Below are 17,861 nucleotides of genomic sequence, written 5' to 3'. Positions count from 1 at the left end.
ACAGTTAGCCAAAGCTGGGTTCCATGATGACATTAGAAAATGTTATCCAGACCTAAATGCGAATGGTTACTGAAAGTAAGATAGATTTAGACGCCTTACAAACAGAATTCAGAAGGAGATGCATAGACTGCTGAAAGGGAATCCCAGGACTTCAGGAGGGTCTTTGTGACCTGTGGTAGGTGGGGTGGTTATTTACCTTTCTAAACAAGTCCAGAACCATAGTATTTTTAGACCTTCCTTTCTTCCATATAAGCAGGTAGTGCTGGTAGCCAGGGCTCCGTATTACCAACGACCTCTGCTGAGCCCTTTTGGGTGAGGAGAGGCTTTGGGGCACTTATCTATGCCTTCCAACCTTTATAATGGTCTAGTGCTTGATCTGGTGCTGCCCTTGAAGAGAATATGGAAGTCTGAGTGGTGACATTAACCAACCTTTTCAGAAGGTAAAATTAAAATTATTTGGTTTTCCGAAAGCAGTTCATGTGCTTCTTCGTCAAACGTAGACTTACCAAGCTAAATGTTGCCCAATAACAAAAATAATAGCGTATTTGAATTCCTCACACTGAAAAACATATTTTTAAAAGCCCTGACTGAAGAAATTTGCAAAAATTAAGTTTCATCCCCTAAAATGACATGCCCTATGGGGTGGGGAGATATGTGGGTTCAATAGTCCACATTTAGCAATAGATTAAGACAGCCCACCCTTGAGCCTTCAAGTTTTGTTGATTCTGACCTGACTCACTCCCTGTGCCATTTCAAATCTGTCGCATGTCTTAAGGTGTGGCTCTGCCTTGCCAGATGCCTGAGGGCCAAACTGCAAGTTATGCAAATAATGTGACTGTTGTGTGGTTGTTTTTGACTTGTGAAATAGGTGTTGCCACCAGGATTGGGACCAAACTTCTCAGGGAAGAGGGCTAGCCCATTATTCCTGTGCTACAACCATTTACCTCAAAGCTGCTGTTTTTATTGACACAATATTTATTTGGCGCATTTATATCCTGCCTTTCTTCCATCACGGAAGGCAGTGTACATGTGGTTCCTAGGCAGTCTCCCATCCAGGCACTGACTCTAGCTTTACAAGTCATATGGACTACAAATGTGTCTCGTTTTGAAATCAATGTTGCGATTCTGAGGGGTGTTGAATTCTGCAAACCCCATGTCAGTACCAAACTCCATTGTAAAATGGGCATTAGCAGTCTGTCAAGCAGAGCCCTGCCACTCCAAGATTGCATTAAGCCAGGTAATTTTGACGCAAGTTAAGCCATAGTTTCCTTTCCTTTGAGATAATTTGATATACAAAATTTGGGCCAAAACCCCAAAATTGTTAATCAACATGTTAAAGGGTTTAGCTTTAGTCTCAGGCTCTCTCCAAGGTCCTGGGGCTGACAACGAGGAACTAAGGGGGAAACACCCCCACCCCTGTTAATCACCTGTTATGATTAACCGCTGTTTGCTTAATTACCGTATTTTTTGCACCATAACAATCACCTTTTTCCTCCTAAAAAGTAAGGGGAAATGTCTGTGCGTGTTATGGAGGGAATGCCTACGGGTGGCATGCCTATGGATTTTCCTCCTTTAAAAACTATGTGCGTGTTATGGTCGGGTGCGTGTTATAGAGCGAAAAATACAGTAGACTGTCTCTGCCTTTGAAAAATTAATAAGAGCACTGAGAAGAAATAAAACTCCAGTGGCTACCTGTAGCATGGAGCTGCAGATTCAAAGCCCATTGGGTCCTTCTGAAATATTTGAAATGAATTATAATGATGTAGGAATCATGGGCTCAAGTGTGTGGAAAAGTGAGGTGATAGAGGGAAAATGTTTGAGAAGAGAAATAATAGAAATATGAAACAGAGACCAATCACTGAACATTTAATGAGCTTTGGGGACAAAATTAAGGAGAGTGATGTTTTTTAATCACTAGAAAAGGTTCACTGGTGGAAAAAAGAGGGTGAAATTGCAGTGTGGATGTATATAATGTGCCTACAGAAGCAAGGAGCTCAGAGTCCTAGTTAGAATCATGGAAAGAAAGAACTTCGTAACTGGTCCAAAGCTGTGGATTTGATGTTTTAATTAAGGGATTTAAAGAGGGTTCTGAGAGAAAAAACTAGCTTTCCTTTCCTTTCTTTGGACAGTTGCTATTTCCCTCGCTTGCTGTTGCAGTGAATCCACTTCTTTTTTAGAGCAGCTTCTCCATGTAAACAGTTCCCCACCTATCCCATAAACATAAAGGCAGCAGGCAGCCTCTGTGCCAAAGCCAGAGAAAGCCAAACAAAGGTCCCCACCCTTAAAGTACAGCATGTTTTGTCAGAAGATCACTCAGGCCTTTTGCTTTCACAGTCTAAGGCAGCCTTCGTCAACCTGTGCCCACCAGCAGTGCTAGATATGGCCCATGGGAATTGTGGTCCACAACATCAGTCATGGCCTTCAGGTTCCTAGAAGTCAAGTCTGAAATGTTTGATGTTGCCTCTTTGGGACCTTGGTGTGTTTTGCCTCTGGTCTGGCAAGCTGTGGAGCACAACCATGAAGCAGGGAAATGTGGGTAGAACAGAGAGGAGTGCAGTTCCAGCTCTGTGCTGTCCGACCAGGACATGGAGAGCCTGAGCATGCAGGTGACAGGGAGAGGCCAACAGGCAGCTGCAGCTCTGCTGACGTCAAGCCATCAAAATGCCTGGCATGCCATCTACTTCATTATCTCCTTTGCTTGTGGTCTAGGCAGGAGTATGATCTAATCCCACTTCCAAGCAACCCCCCACCGTCATAATTCGACAGAGGGCTTCCAATAAAAGGCCTTGCAAGCTGTTACCAGATTCTCTTTTGTCTCGGAAGCCACATGGGGGCTGGATTTAGGGCTGATTTCTCGGGGCCTTAATTTAATCCAGAGCAAATAAACTAGAGGTTTGGAGCTGGGCAGCATCTCTCTGGGTAACCTAGAGGCATAAGCACTCTTTGGGGATTCCTAGTATTAGAAGCATTATTCCCACCTGCTTCCCCAAAAGCAGTTTTCTGAACAGCTGGCGTTGTCCTTGACCTGTGGAGAGCCAGACTTCATGGTATTTAACAGGAAAAGATCCATGGCCTTTGCAGGATAAAATAATTACATGGTTGAAGGGGCAAACAGTCCAGCAGCTCCAAATCTGTGTGGTAAAATATGACCCTACCTATATCATATTTTGCCTTATGCGACCTGCATAATCTATCCACAGATCAACCCACAGAATGCAGTCTGTTTGAAAACCTATGTCATCTGAGTAAATTCTATAGGAACATCTTTCCTGGCTTAGATACAGCCATTTATTCAGTCTTGTGTTCAGCGTCTGATAGAGACTATAGGCAGGATCCATCTAACCGGTCCCATCAGTGGAAGCCCTGCACGACTTCCACTTGTGCAGTGGGGCTTCCCCTGCTCTTCTCCCTCTGTGTGCCCCCACACCTCAGAAAATGGCTGTGGGGGAAGGGGATCAGGAAGATCCCCAAAACAACACACAGGGGAGGGGAGGAGGTATCATTCTGCCTGGCAAGCTGGAGTGCTTGCAGAAGACGAGATGATTGGAGTGTGATGTACTTTAGAGAACTTAGTCCCTTGAGTCCCTTTTTAGTCTTCTGGTAATGATGAGCGTGTTTATTTGTTGCAACTTACCTAATAAAAAATGGAAACCACAAAGAACCAACAATAACAACAACAACAACAACAACAACAACAACAACAACTATAAAGCAAGACCTAAAGTGATGGCCACAAACTTGGAAGGCTGTAAAAGAGGATTTCACAAACTCATAGTAGAATAAAGCTATCAATGGCTGCTAACCACAATAGCTATGTTCTCCCTCTGCTGTCAGAGGCAGTGTGCTTCTGAGTGCCAGGTGGGGAGAATCACAGGTGGGGAAAGTTGCTGTTGCACTCAGGTATGTGGCCTTCCTATAGGCATATGCAGAAAGTGCTGCTGTGCTCAGGTCCTGCGTTTGGGCTTCCCAGAGGCATCTGGTTGGCCACTGTGAGAACAGGATCCTGCACTGGATTGGCCTTTGACCTGATCTAGCAGGGCTCTTCTTAAGAGCTGCTGTCCCTTTCCCTACTGTCCATGGGACAGCAAATATTCACTTTCTTTTCCTATCTATGCCACATGTTACTGTTGTTGTTAACATGGGATAGAAGGTAGAGGCAAAACCTAAGACTGAATCCAGCCACTGTTTTACACTGGTGATATTATAGACCATTTTTAGCACAAGCTGCCTTGTAAATGAATGTTCCCTTTGTCTGAGTACATAGGAAGCTGCTTTTTATCAGGTCCGACTATTTGTCCTCTTGCCTAGTATTTTCTGTTCTGACTGGCAGCAGATGTCCAGGATTGCAGACAAAGGTTTTCCACACAACCTGTTCCTTGTCTTTTAACTGAAGTTGTCTTTTAACTGAAAAACCTGCATGCAAAAGCAAGTCCTCTATCACTGAACTATGGTCCCTTGCCTAAATGGTTTTCAGTGAATGAGGATGTGCCCTAAAAAATGCCCAACACTCTCCTGGGCTGCACATGGCAAGTGCAGGTCAGTACTGATAGGCAAACTTTTCTTTTGTGGGATTTGATTGTTACTAATCTTCTCCCTGAGGAACCTCAAACAAGTTCTGATGAACCCCAAGGACTGAAAACATATGCAAAATACCATCCCAATCTCTGAGCGGTGCAAGATTCCAGGGATTCCAGGCACTTACTCAGGGTTCATGTTTCCTTTTGGGAATGAGGCACATTGGAGACTGTGGTGTCTTTATGATTTATGGTTTATTGACACATATATACAACCTGAGTCTATGATGGAGAAGTTCTTTGATAGAGTCTATGATGGAGGCCCCTCTGAACAGCAGCGAAGTGCTGACATTGGGGAAGCATCTCAGAACAACTAATATAGCAGAATAAATCCATCACTAACGCACTATTATTTTGTCAAGTACATGTTGAACCTATAATAAAACACCAGTTTGGAGGGGCTACCAGTCATTATGTTGCATTTCAGCATCTATCTACAGTATCTATCTATCATCTACCTTTCTATCATCTATCTATCTATATCTATCTATCTATATCTATCTATCATCTATCTATCATCTATCTATCTATCTATCTATCTATCTATCTATCTATCTATCATCTATCTATCTATCTATCTATCTATCTATCTATCTATCAATCATCTATCTATCTATCTATCTCTATCATCTATCTATCTACAGTAGCTTTCCCCAACCTGGTGCCATTCAGATGTTGCTGGACTCCCATCAGTTCCAGCCTGCGCAGCTTATGATAATGGTAGTTATAACCAAACATCTGGAGATTGGGGAAGGCTGATCTAGAATTAAACTGGAGGACTAATTAATTCTTGAGTTGCATTTGTAATGAGGCACGGTAGTTCTATTAGCCCAATACATTTTGCTGTTCAAAGCCAAGCCAAGATGCATCCTACAACCCCAATGTTAGGGCCAGCACTTCAAAAAGTCCTGCTGTAACATTCAAACACCAATTCCAGTCTCCACCTATCTCTCCTCATAGTGTTATCTGAAGCAGGTCCCTATTGCATGGCAGGGGCATGACAACATCTATGAATATTAGCTGTGCACAAGTGACAGATCCCTTTAGATCCTGTTCCCTCCCCATTGAGATCTGGTGTCAGATTTTCCACATGCTCTGGGAACCAGAGGCCTAACTCATTTGCTCACATATCATATTCTGCAGCACAGGCTCTTGCTGTCCCTGGGATCTCAATGTCTCAAATTTATGCTGCTGCTTTACCCTTTCTCCTGTTTCTGTCCTCTGTTGGCTTCTCCTGCCTGTGGAACTGCCAACAAGAACCAGGACATTCTGGGACTTAAGAGAGCATGTTGCGTAAAGAGGCACACTCCTCTCTCTTCTAGAATTTCCTGTACAGGCACAAATTCTCTCCCCCTCACCCCAATTGTTGTTTTCCAACACTGATTCAGATCGACTCCAACAAATCTCACAAGATCTCGTGTGATCCCGTATAGATCCAGGGAAATTAGAAGAAGCATCTTCAAGCATGATCTTTATCAATACTATAATGAATAGAATAGAATAGAATAGAATAGAATAGAATAAGGCTAGGCTTCCTTGAACCTTCATATCTGGGTGAAGTTCCAATTTCCCCTGCCTAGGCTCACATAGGCTTAATTAGGAACATTAAAATTTATGCCAGTATCTTGCATGAACATTTGGTTGAAAGCATAGTCTTATTTTAAGATTGCCCTCCACTTTCTTGCCTTATTTGCAGGATAAAGCACTAAAAATACAGAATCAAGACAGAGAGAAAGAGACAGAGAGACACAGAGAGAGCGAGAGTGAGAGAGCGAGAGAGCGAGAGAGAGAGAGAGAGAGAGAGAGAGACCTGGTGGGTTCAGCCACATTTGTGAGCAATTGTACACGTTCCCATGTGAATGCAGCAGAGACATCCATTTTGTCAAAACTTGTGTCAGTGGGTGATATAATTTGGGGGGATGGGTATGTGAGGAATGAACCCAGTGATGCTATATGGTCTGAAGGCATGTGAAGCTGCAGAAGCACAGCAGATTTGAGTCTGGCCAGTGCCTGGATGGGTGATTGTTCCTTGGGTTCCATGATGGAAGAAAGGTGGGACAGAAGTGTAAGGGGGAAATTAAATAAGAGTAAACATTTTGGGTGCATTAATGAAGTTTGCAGGAAGTGGTGCCAGTAGAAATATTACTTTCCATAATTTTAGAAGTCACAAATATGTCTTCTCAAATATTGAGGGCTGGGGGTGGCGGTGATGGAATATAGGTTGGTGCTAACTGAGCATGCAGTTTGCATGCAGATGGGTCCAGGTTCAATTCCTGGTATGTCTAGTTAAAACATTCAGGGTAGCAAGTAATGGGGAAAGAAAGAACTGCCTGAGACCCTGGAGAGCTCCTACCAACCAGAGTACAGTGGTGCCTCGCAAGACGAAATTCGTCTTGCGAATTTTTCGTCTTGCAAAGCACGGTCAAGTCGCAACTGCACCTCTTCAAGCGGTTTTAAGAAAAAGGAAACAAACTTGCAAGACGTTTTCGTCTTTTGAAGCAAGCCCATAGGGAAATTCATCTTGCGAAGCAACTCAAAAAACGAAAAACTCTTTCGTCTTGCGAGTTTTTCGTCTTCCGAGGCATTCGTCTTGCGAGGTACCACTGTAGTAATACTGGGCTAAATGTAGTATAAATGGTATAAGGCAGCTACCTATGTGGCTAAATATATTGTCAGCGGTTTGTATTTTCACTGGGAGCTCTCCAAAGGTCACAGTCTTCTATCTTAATGGAAGTCTTTGAGTTGAACAATCCCTTGAGCATCTGTGCCTGATTTGTCAGCGCTGTGTTTGAATTACCTGCCCATTAGAAATTACACTGTGCCAGCAAGTCTGAGCTGAAACCAACTTGTACTGCCTGTGCAAGGAAGGAACGGAGTGCTTGCTTTGCTTAGGTTAAGTTGTTCTTTTATTTGCTTTTTCTGCAAAAAGAGCCAAACTTTCACAGATCTACGACAGAGATATGGCTTTTGAAATGTCAGCCTTTTACATTGTGCTTTGATTAGTACAAACACCATTCCCGTTTTTTAAAAAAATGATCAAATGCTAAAGTTTTCTTGAAATTATTTTTGGTTTTTTGGTTTTAACTATGGGTATTAATTTCAGCTATGATTATAATTTTCCAATTATAACATGCCATGTAAGAGATAGGATTTAATAATGATCAAAGGAGGTCAGCAACTCCTGCAGTTATTTATTATTTTTATTTTAAAGAGCTCCACAGTTCATGTGTTTGTGTCACCGCTGGAAAACCCTTTTACCTCCCCAGTGCCCCACTTTCTAAATCTGTAACATGTCTTTAGCTGTAGCTGTGCAGAGCCACATGAGTTTTTAATTTCATTTAATTATCCCTCCCAGAGATAATTAGGAAATATCTGTAGCTGTAAATTAGAGATGTTGGACCACTCTGTGTGATAAGTGGCAGGAACCTGCATGCCTGGTTTGCTTTAAGAACAAATCAAACTGTAAGATGCCCTCTTCCACTTGTCTTTCATTGGCCAGTAATGGGTCTCTGGCTTGTAGCAAGTGGTGACATTTAATTATATCTTATTTACGATATAGCATTCATGTTGGGGAGCAAATATGGGTCCAGCCCTCGGGCAGAAACTTGCTAGAAACAGCAGTACGGAAATGAATTTTTTTGGCACACTGAAGTGAGCAAAGATAGTAACGTACTGTACAGAACACTTCTGCAAATAAAACCCTTACACAAAGGGCACCTTTATTTGGCTCAAAGAAGGCTACAGCAGGCTCGAGAGATTCCTTTGCTGCTGTTTTTAAATGTGAGCTGTGATTCCCAGGAACCTGAAAGGTGGCCCAAAAATGCTATACTGAAATAAGTCATGGCATGAAGGCAACGAACCAGTGCCCTTCCACATACCAATATTCCCACCTCTCTAATGATAAAGCCATTCATCCTTATTTTGCTGACATGAAATTGATAATAGTTTCTGGTTGGCATGTGGTGGTTGAAAATTTGTGGATTAATAGTTTGAACTCATGTTTTACTTGTTTTTAGCAGTCCTGTGTGCTGCTAGAAATGACAGAGATTAAAAGCAGTACAGTGGTACCTCAGGTTAAGTACTTAATTCTTTCTGGAGGTCTGTTCTTAACCTGAAACTGTTCTTAACCTGAAGCACCACTTTAGCTAATGGGGCCTCCTGCTGCCACTGCACTGCCGGAGCACAATTTCTGTTCTCATCCTGAAGCAAAGTTCTTAACCCGAGGTAATATTTCTGGGTTAGCGGAGTCTGTAACCTGAAGCGTATGTAACCTGAAGCGTATGTAACCCGAGGTACCACTGTATACACATTGTTGGCTTGAATACAAACAAATAAAATAAATGTATGCTACTTTTGTTAGGGTCATTGCTGTACGATTGGGTTTGGTCATTGCTGTGCTTCTTACTAGCACTGAGTCACGATTTCTGAAATGCCACATGAAAATTCTAGAGTTCCTTGACAGAGAGTATAGTACAATTTGAGGACGGGGAGGGTTGTGTGCCTTTTAACCACACTCTCATTTCAAAGTGATTCTTTTCCCTCCCACCTTTAAAGCCTCAGGGAACAGCCAGGCTTTCTGTTTGGTTTGTGACAGTTCCCAAGGTTGCCATGGAAATTCAGAAGGCTCATCCCTTTCTCTGTTGAGGCCAGGCCTCTCTGTACCAAAGACAGATGGGTGCAATGTTTCAAAGCTCAGATTAAAATAAAAGAAAGTTCATTCAGATCATGATTTCAGGGCTGAAATGTTTGTGAATAAATAACCCATCAGATGTCATCCTGGGTTCATGACGAAGTTGTGTATAGGACAGTTCTTTGAGGGAGATTGTACCAGGCCAAATGTGGATACTGCAGTGACTGAGATTTAAGAGATTTGGGTTCCATTATCTCTGCTGCCATCTTTATATAAGATTCTGGTTCATTTAGCTAGTCTCAGATCTGTACTTCTAATATTTCTATGACATTTGCCTGTGCCCACCTTCATAAGCATTGTTAAGCCATGTCTGAGGCTGTGGGGGTGCCCATTCTGTTGTCTCACCAAAACCTTGATTCTTGGAACTTAGTGCATGTTTATTTGGAAATAAATAACCTGTTTCAGGTAGGTGTGTTTAGGTTCAAAGTCAAACTCTAGGTTCTCCTATGTGCATCCACTCTGGCCTTCTGAATGTGTTCAACTTACCCGCCTGATACTTGATAAGATACCAAAACATTATTTTCTGTAACAAGCAGGTGTTTTGTTTTTGTTTTTAAATCAAATCTACTTTTCACAGCAAGTGGAGAATTAATAAAATCTGGTGGGGAAGCTCTGATGGCATGATGCATTCGATTCATACCACCTCACCTATTCCCAGTTTGATGGAAAATGTCTTCAAAAAGCCAAACCTCCCAAGAAGTCACTGAGAGTTGTTAGGGGACCTGTGGTAGACCTGCACAGTTTGCAAACTGCAGTTCCCAGGATTCCTTGGGGGAAAGCCTTGACTGTTAAAGTGGTATAAGAGTGCTTTAAATGTATGGTATGGATTTGACCCTAGTTTTTGCTCTGCACAAGAAGACATTGCAACAAACTAGGGCAAATGTGTGAGTTCACACTCAACAGCCACAATCTTTTATCAAGGTGCGTTGCCTTTACAGTGTCTTTTCTATTACATTTGTGTACATTTTGGATACCCCACTGATGTCCAATTAACTCCTGCACATAAATATCCCTCAGCCTTGATGTTATCTCTGCATGTACACATGTGTCCAGTAACTTAACACCACAAAGAAGTGCTCTTCTTTTATGTACACTTCTGCTTGAGTGTGGCTGACTGGAGTGATTTTTAAAAAGAAAACAGAATGTTTCAATATCTCACTATGCTTTATGAAGGGAATAGGAGAGAAGCTATTGAGAACTGGACTGTGTGTGGTCCATACCTGGGCCCTTTAATCTTAGAAGGAAAAGCAGCATATCACAGGGAGCAAGCAAGTTGTGTGTCTGCATAGCAGTGCAAACAAATAATGATTCTCAAATAATCCAAATGGGCTTTATTCTGATATCTCACCTGGGATAGATAGGAGAATTTTCTGAAAACAATAGTTCAAAAGTAGCTGTTTGAGGACCTCCCCTGACATACTGACCTTCCATTTCATTCTGACATTAAAACTGCAGAAAGAATACCTGGCCAGAAGAAGACAGTATGAGATGCTAGTCTCTGTACCATGTGAGCATCCAGCCTTTGCTTGCAGGCCTGTCAGCTGTGCATTACACCCCAATGACATTTTAAAATGTTAGTTTAGCCACAGTTCTAGTTGCTGGGCAATTTAAGATGTGTAAATATTCACATAAGCAGGAGTTTCCCTTCATCTGGGTGAAATAGACACCACAGATTTTGTTTTGACCCTTAAACATGTAAAGGTTCACAGAGTAACACGGGCATGCCCCAGCCCCTGTGTCAATAGCATTTTACATGATCATATCTGATTTCTCTTTTAAACACACACACCAGTGAATAAACTATTGAGATTCTTAGAAAGTTGAGGTAATTTTGATCTGTTTTAGTTCTTTAATTTTTTGTATGTTCTAAAGTAGTATTGCAATTGTTTCTTGATTTTACTGTTTTATCCTTTGTAAACTGCTTTGAGGGCTTTTTCTTCTTAACAATCAAGCAGTCTATAAATTTTATGAAATAAACAAACAAGCAAGCAAGCAAACTGTAAGAAAGTCTCACCATTGGAGTAGATCTGAATACATAGAAATAACCTGGCTCTGCAACCAAGGTGCTCCTTTGAGAGGCAACGTGCAGACTAAGGATGACAAACAGGAATACAGACGCAAGTTTATCATACCAAAAAACAAAATAAAACACCAGACTGAACTTTCAAACTCCAGCACTGAATGTGGTTTGAGCCCATCTGTGATTTTTTTGGTCGTGTGTTGACAAGTTCCCTTTGATGGGTTCGGCATGTTAAAGGTTTTGGTCCCTCCTCCTTTCTCACCCTCAGGAAAGTAGAAAGAGATTTGCTGTTGCTCACCATAAAGATATTATCTGATCCTGACCATGGGCAACTCTCTCTTCTGCATTTGATTATCCCTTTGCCCTTACTGACAGGATTCCTTCCCCTGCCCTCTTATTGCCAAATGACCCAGAAGAGAAGTTGCCTGGGCTCATGAAGAGCTATTTAACCTATTTTCATCTAGAGGTCTCTTTGGCCACAGAGTGACTCTTTGGTGGTTTCTTTCCTGTTAACAGGCTTAGCTCTCCTCCATTGTGCCTGATCACTGGGCAGAAATGCAGAAATTACTATCAAGCCATCCCTTCTAACTGGTGTGTGGGTTTCTGTGCCCCCCCTCCTTCCTTCTCCATTTCTTTGATGACAGATCTGGAGACAAACCTGTGCAGAGTGATGGGCAGTGCTGACCAAGGTTTGACTGCTCTGCTGCGCAGCCGGGTCACCCTTCAAGATCCTTTGCTGTATTCTGGTCTCGAGAAACTGCCTGTTGCCCAAGACCCTGACAGCCAGAGCTGGAGGTCCCTTGACAGTCCTAGCCCTCCTGCCACACCCGAGCAAACCCTACCCACCTTCTGCTTGCAGTACTTTGATATGCTCTACCCAGACGACAGCAACTGGGTTCCAAAGGGTCTGGCCGAAAGCCAGCAGCCCAGCAGCCAAGGCGGCAGGGCAGAAGTACCTAAAGAACCTGAGCAGTGCCCTATCATTGACAGTCAAGGTTTGAGCCTTACACCTGATATGGACTACCAAGCCAGTCTTCACCTGGAAGAACACTCCCTGGAGCAAGTGCAGAGTATGGTGGTGGGTGAAGTGCTCAAGGACATTGAAACAGCTTGCAAGCTTCTCAATATCGCTGCAGGTGAGTGCCTAGAGCATCCTCTTCTTTTACTGCTTGGGAGGCCTAGCTAGGAAGGCTTATTAGCCCACCGAGGGGGAAATATTTATGCAGCAGAGGGCAATGGTGTGGCTGCTGCTGCTGATTTAATTTCCATGCAATGATGCAAATTTGTAGGCAGAAGTCAATATTGCTTGCCTAACATTGGCGGGTCCCATGCTAGTCTCAGGCCACTGCTTATGTTGCCTGTGAAAGATACCATATATGCTGATGGTGCAATGTGGCTATTGAATAGAGTTGCCACAATGGGCATGAGTCAAAACTGCATTGGGGTTGGCATGAGAATGTATTGAATAGGCCCTTGCCTCAGTGGCAGACCTTGGGGGTCTCAAATTTCACCGGTGCCCTCCCCCTGCCTCTTGCCTTCTGGTTTACTTCATAGTTGCAGCGCCCCCTGCGGTTGCACCAGCCGCACTTCCCTAAATCTGCCTCTGATTTCTTACCTCCTTGCTTTCAACCTCTGTAACAAGGGGGCCTGAAAGCATTCTAAATGTGATATTGTGTAGAATGGCCTGTGCGGGGCCTGCTCTGTTTAATCATTGGTTTATCTCAAGCATCTAAAGCCAACTGAAATCTGTGAAAACTCTATTGACTTCTGTAGTGCCAAATGTTGACCTTTAGCCCATGAAACAGAGAACAGAATACAGTGGTTGCAAATCCCATTAATAATAACACCCCACCCATTTGCCTGGGCTTCCTCAGCCACTCTGGGCAGCTTCCAGCACATAAAAAGCGTCAAATATTTAAAACTTCCCAATAATGGACTGCCTTCACATGTCTTCTAAAAGTTGTGCACTTCTTTATCTCCTTGACATCGGATGTCAAATTCTAAAGACTAAGAATTTGTGATCTAAAATATTCTGTCACCCAAACCCCCCAAATTCTGCAAAATATTCAGTGTCACATTTCCCATTCGATTCTGTGGTTTGGTTTTTTTTAAGGGAAAGAACAGGGAATAACCCATGCTTCTGATTACAGTTAGCTGCAGAGGGGAATGGAGTTTCACACTGTGAAGCTCTACATACTCAAAAGGCAGGGGCCAAGGGGAAAGATACTCGGCTGGTCCAACAGTTTTGTGTCTCCTGAAATGGGTGCTGTCAACTGGAAAAATATGAAGCAGGATGGGGTTTGTATTCATTAACCATTCGGGATAAGCCCTTCGAGACCTTATCAAGCCACAGGCTTATTATGCAGCAGCATTCCTTCCTTTCCCTTTCCCTTGATTCGTCAATGTCCCCTTCCTCCGTATGAGGAGGATCAGAGAAGTCTCTGGGAATGGATGTGAGAATGTTTATCAGAATATTGTGCCCCATATCTTCTGAGTGTGTTATTCTAGGCACCAGTGTCTCGCTACCTTCCCCACTTGCCCTGGAATTAGCATTGTTGTTCACCCACATAGAACTCCTGAGTGACTTGCAGAAGACTTATTTGATTTTGTTTTCTGCTGTCTTGGAGCTATAAGGAAAGACTTCACAGCTGGTAGCACACATTATGACATGAATACACCATTACAACTATCAGTACTGATTATTTTTTTACTTCTACCATCCCAGTGGCTCTTGAACTGTCTAGGGCTTCTGTTTCAGTGTATCTGAAGAAGTGTGCATGCACACGAAAGCTCATACCAATAACAAACTTAGTTGGTCTCTAAGGTGCTACTGGAAGGATTTTTTTATTTTGTTTCAACTACAGCAGACCAACACGGCTACCTCCTGTATCTTGAACTGCCGTTCTTTTTCTCAATTTGAATCAAAGGCGGTTTAGGAGAAAATGCATCAAAATGCAATGTTTTGTAAGAAGCAACAGGATAGATATTGATTGTGGCTAACACGTGTATGCAATTTCCCAAACTGGTAGTGGAAGCACAGTAATCTGTGTACGTAGCCTGGGTTTCTGTCTGATATAAACAAATGCTATACCATGAAAATGGCAGCTTGGAGACCACACACTGGCATCAGATGTATTGGCTGGAGGTTTTTAAAAACCATACAGCAAAAGTTGTAGCAGAAGGCATGGGATAAAGAACTCTCTGTCACTATGCATTGGCAAATGAGGCAATTTGAGCTTTTGTAGCAGAATGATATTTTTGTTTCATATTCTTTCAGTGTGAAACACGGAGAATGTGTTTACATTTTATTCTCATGGTTCAATTCCTTATTATGTCGTTGGCATATTAGTAGTGTCCCACAGGAAGGATTTACTCCAAAATGTGTTAGGTTCGGAATAAATTTCATTTCAAGCATGGGGAGTTTCCTGACACATATACCTTTGAGAGTTGTGGACAAACCAGAACATGGGGGAAGTTCTCCTCTGCTAATGCTGGTCATCTAGAATGCTTTGTGCATTTTCTTTGTAGATGAATTATACTTAAGACAATACAAACTGTTGGGTGTTTTGGGGGGAATATATCTCTTTGTTTCTCTTATAGACCCAGCAGATTGGAGTCCAGGGAATGTCCAGAAGTGGATCTTGTGGACAGAACACCAATACAGGCTCCCCCAGATTGGGAAATCATTCCAGGATCTGGGTGGGAAGGACCTGTGTGCCATGTCTGAGGAGCAGTTCCGTCAGCGATCCCCAGCATGTGGGGATGTCCTGCATGCTCATCTGGACATCTGGAAGTCAGGTATCTGGAGACTGAGCTGGGAAAAATATATATTACAGCTAAAAAGCAGAACTTTTTTTTTTACTCTTAGCAATCTCCTATTGCTGCCTGGGAATTCATTCCTGCAAACCAATGCTACCTTTACAGGGAAAGGGAAATAATTTATGTTGATGGAACTTTTCATACCATTGGCTTATGGCCACGCTCACTGAAATTGTGCCAGCATTCAGCCTGATGGAACAGCAAGTCTTTCGGTTCAATTATTTCGCTGTTAGGCAATCAATAGTGGAAATGATGTAGGGTGGATGGGCCTGTCACACAGCAGGGAACTGGGGTTTTCCTTCCTTCCAAATCTATGAGCAAGTGCTTTCCTTGAGATCCTCAGGTGTGGGGAAACGGGGCCCATCAGAGTGCAATGGCCAGACCACTGGACCACCCTGTGACATTTGTGTTTGTTTCCCAGCTGCCTGGATGAAGGAGAAAGCTGCCCCTGGAGAGATGCATTACTGTGGTGAGCTCACCCTTTCCGCATGTAACCAAAGCAAGCAGTAAATGAATGAATGAATGAATGAATGAATGAATGGTGTGGGGAGGAGAGTAGAAACAGCTGGGAAGCGATTGGGGTGCAGATGAAGAGGTTCAGGAAACCAAGTGGTGTTTTTAGCCACTGTACAAATGAATTGCAGTATGACTTGTAGCAGATGCCAGTTTGTGTTCTGCTTATTGTGTTGTCTTCTTGCTGTTGGGCAAAAAGAGGAAATGTATACCTCCATTCTTTTGGGGTGGTTTTTAAAATTAGAATTAAAATAGTTGTACCCCACCTTTCCACGAAAATGTCAAGGCAGCTTACAAACAGGTGACTGGAGCTGAGGGGACTTGTAGGCCAAAGTATCCAGAGGGCACCAGGAAGGAAAGGCTGTTCTACAGTCTAGGTAGATGTAAGAAGAGCCTGCCGGATCAGCCAGTGGCCCATTAGTTCAGCATCCTGTTCTCACAGTGACTGATCAGATGTCTGTGGGAAACCAGCAAGCTAGATTCGAGCACAAGAGCCCTCTCCCTTTATGTAGTTTCAGAAGCAACTGGTATAGTGGAACCTCGGTTTTCAAACGTAATCCATTCCGGAAGTCTGTTCTCCTTCCAAAATATTAAAAAACTGAGGATCAAAGGCCTTTCAGAAAGTTCAATGGGGAAAATTGAGAAATGCACCTTGGAAGTGCACATTTGGAAATGAAAGCATTCACTTCCAGGTTTTCGGCGTTCGGCTTCCAAAACGTTCGGTAGCCGAGACATTCGAAAACCGAGGTTTGACTATATTCAGAAGCATTGTTGCCTCCAACTATAGAGGCAGAGCCTAGCCATCATGGCTTGTAGCCATCAATAAACACCCCCTCTATAAATTTGTCTAATCCTATTTCAAAGCCATCTAAGTTAGCTGATCACTGCCTCCTGATTGATTGATTGATTGATTGATTGATTGATAGATACGCCGCCCATCTAACTGGGTTACCCCAGTCACTCTGGGTGGCTTCCAACAAATTAAAACACAGTAAATCAAACATTCTCCTGCCAACCTAGCAGTTCGAAAGCATGTCAAAGTGCAAGTAGAAGGTAAGGTAAACGGCATTTCTGTGCACTGCTCTGGTTCGCCAGAAGCGGCTTAGTCATGCTGGCCACATGACCCGGAAGCTGTACGCTGGCTCCCTCGGCCAGTAAAGCAAGATGAGCACCGCAACCCCAGAGTCGGCCACGATTGGACCTAATGGTCAGGGGTCTCTCTACCTTTACCTTTAAATCAAACATTAAAAACTTCCCTATACAGGGCTGCCTTTAGATGTCTTCTAAAAGTCAAATAGTTTAACTATGGGCTGTGTGAATAAGTACTTTTAAACATCTGTCCTGAATCTTCCAACAGTGCAACAACAGAGAAGGCTCTCTCTTGTATCTCGGCTAAATGTAGCTGAGATGTTAGTGGGATGGAAAGCAGAGCCTTTACTGTGGGTATTTATGGGCAGACAGGCTGATATGGAAGGAGGTGATCATTTGGTCCGCTTGATTCTAAGCCATTTAGTGCTTTAAATGTATCAATCAGCATTTTGAATTCATTATGGAAATAAACAGGAAGCCAGTATAGCTCTTGCAAAAGGAGTCACTTGCTCCCAACCATTACCCCCCGTCACAGGCCTAACTGCCACATTCTCTACTGGGTGAAATTGCTGTATGTTTTTCAAAGGCAGCCCTGTGCAAAGTGCATTGTAGCAATCTAATCTGCCTCCTGGCCATGGTAATTTGGGTTTTCTGATCATTAACTGGATCTGGTTCTCTCTTGCTATAGGAAGTGAAGAGAACTGGACAGACAGTGAGGTGGACTCATCCTGCTCCGGCCAACCCATTCACCTGTGGCAGTTTCTGAAAGAGCTTCTTCTGAAACCCCATAACTATGGACGCTTCATTCGCTGGCTTAATAAGGAAAAAGGTGAGTGTTGTTGATTCCTTCTTGAAATTTCAGTGCCCCCTCCTGACTTAGGGGCATAGGCCTTCATCTCCAGGTTTCATTCATGCAATCATAAACTCAGAGATATTTTTATGGTGGTGGTTCTAATGTCCAGGCATATTAAACCATTGGCATGAAAACTCTGGCCTCCATTGCTCATGTAAGGTTACTATTGTGCCTCTCCATATCTAAGTGATATGTGACCTATTCCTATGACGCTCTCTTGTAGTATTTGGTGCTTATGAGGTCATTGAAAACTTCTTTTCTGCTGCTGCTGCTTATTTATTTATTTAAAAGTATTTTTTTGAA

At 43.0% G+C, this 17,861-nt stretch overlaps 1 protein-coding gene across 3 annotated transcripts in view; it reads left to right on the top strand.

Annotated features, from left to right (window-relative positions):
• SPDEF (SAM pointed domain containing ETS transcription factor) overlaps positions 1–17,861 on the top strand; it is a 28,647-nt gene that overhangs the window by 6,640 nt on the left and 4,146 nt on the right. For all 3 annotated transcript variants that reach the window (XM_028734083.2, XM_077928896.1, XM_077928895.1), the window contains exons 2-5: positions 11,929–12,420; positions 14,885–15,082; positions 15,525–15,572; positions 17,394–17,534. In XM_028734083.2, coding sequence (XP_028589916.2) covers positions 11,955–12,420; positions 14,885–15,082; positions 15,525–15,572; positions 17,394–17,534 — 853 coding nt within the window. In that variant the 5' untranslated portion in view covers positions 11,929–11,954. The remainder of the gene's footprint in view (positions 1–11,928; positions 12,421–14,884; positions 15,083–15,524; positions 15,573–17,393; positions 17,535–17,861) is intronic.

The sequence above is a fragment of the Podarcis muralis genome, chromosome 5, assembly GCF_964188315.1.
Source record: "Podarcis muralis chromosome 5, rPodMur119.hap1.1, whole genome shotgun sequence".
In the NCBI taxonomy this organism is placed as follows: Eukaryota; Metazoa; Chordata; class Lepidosauria; order Squamata; family Lacertidae; genus Podarcis; species Podarcis muralis.
This window is presented reverse-complemented; position numbering and strand designations above follow the sequence as displayed.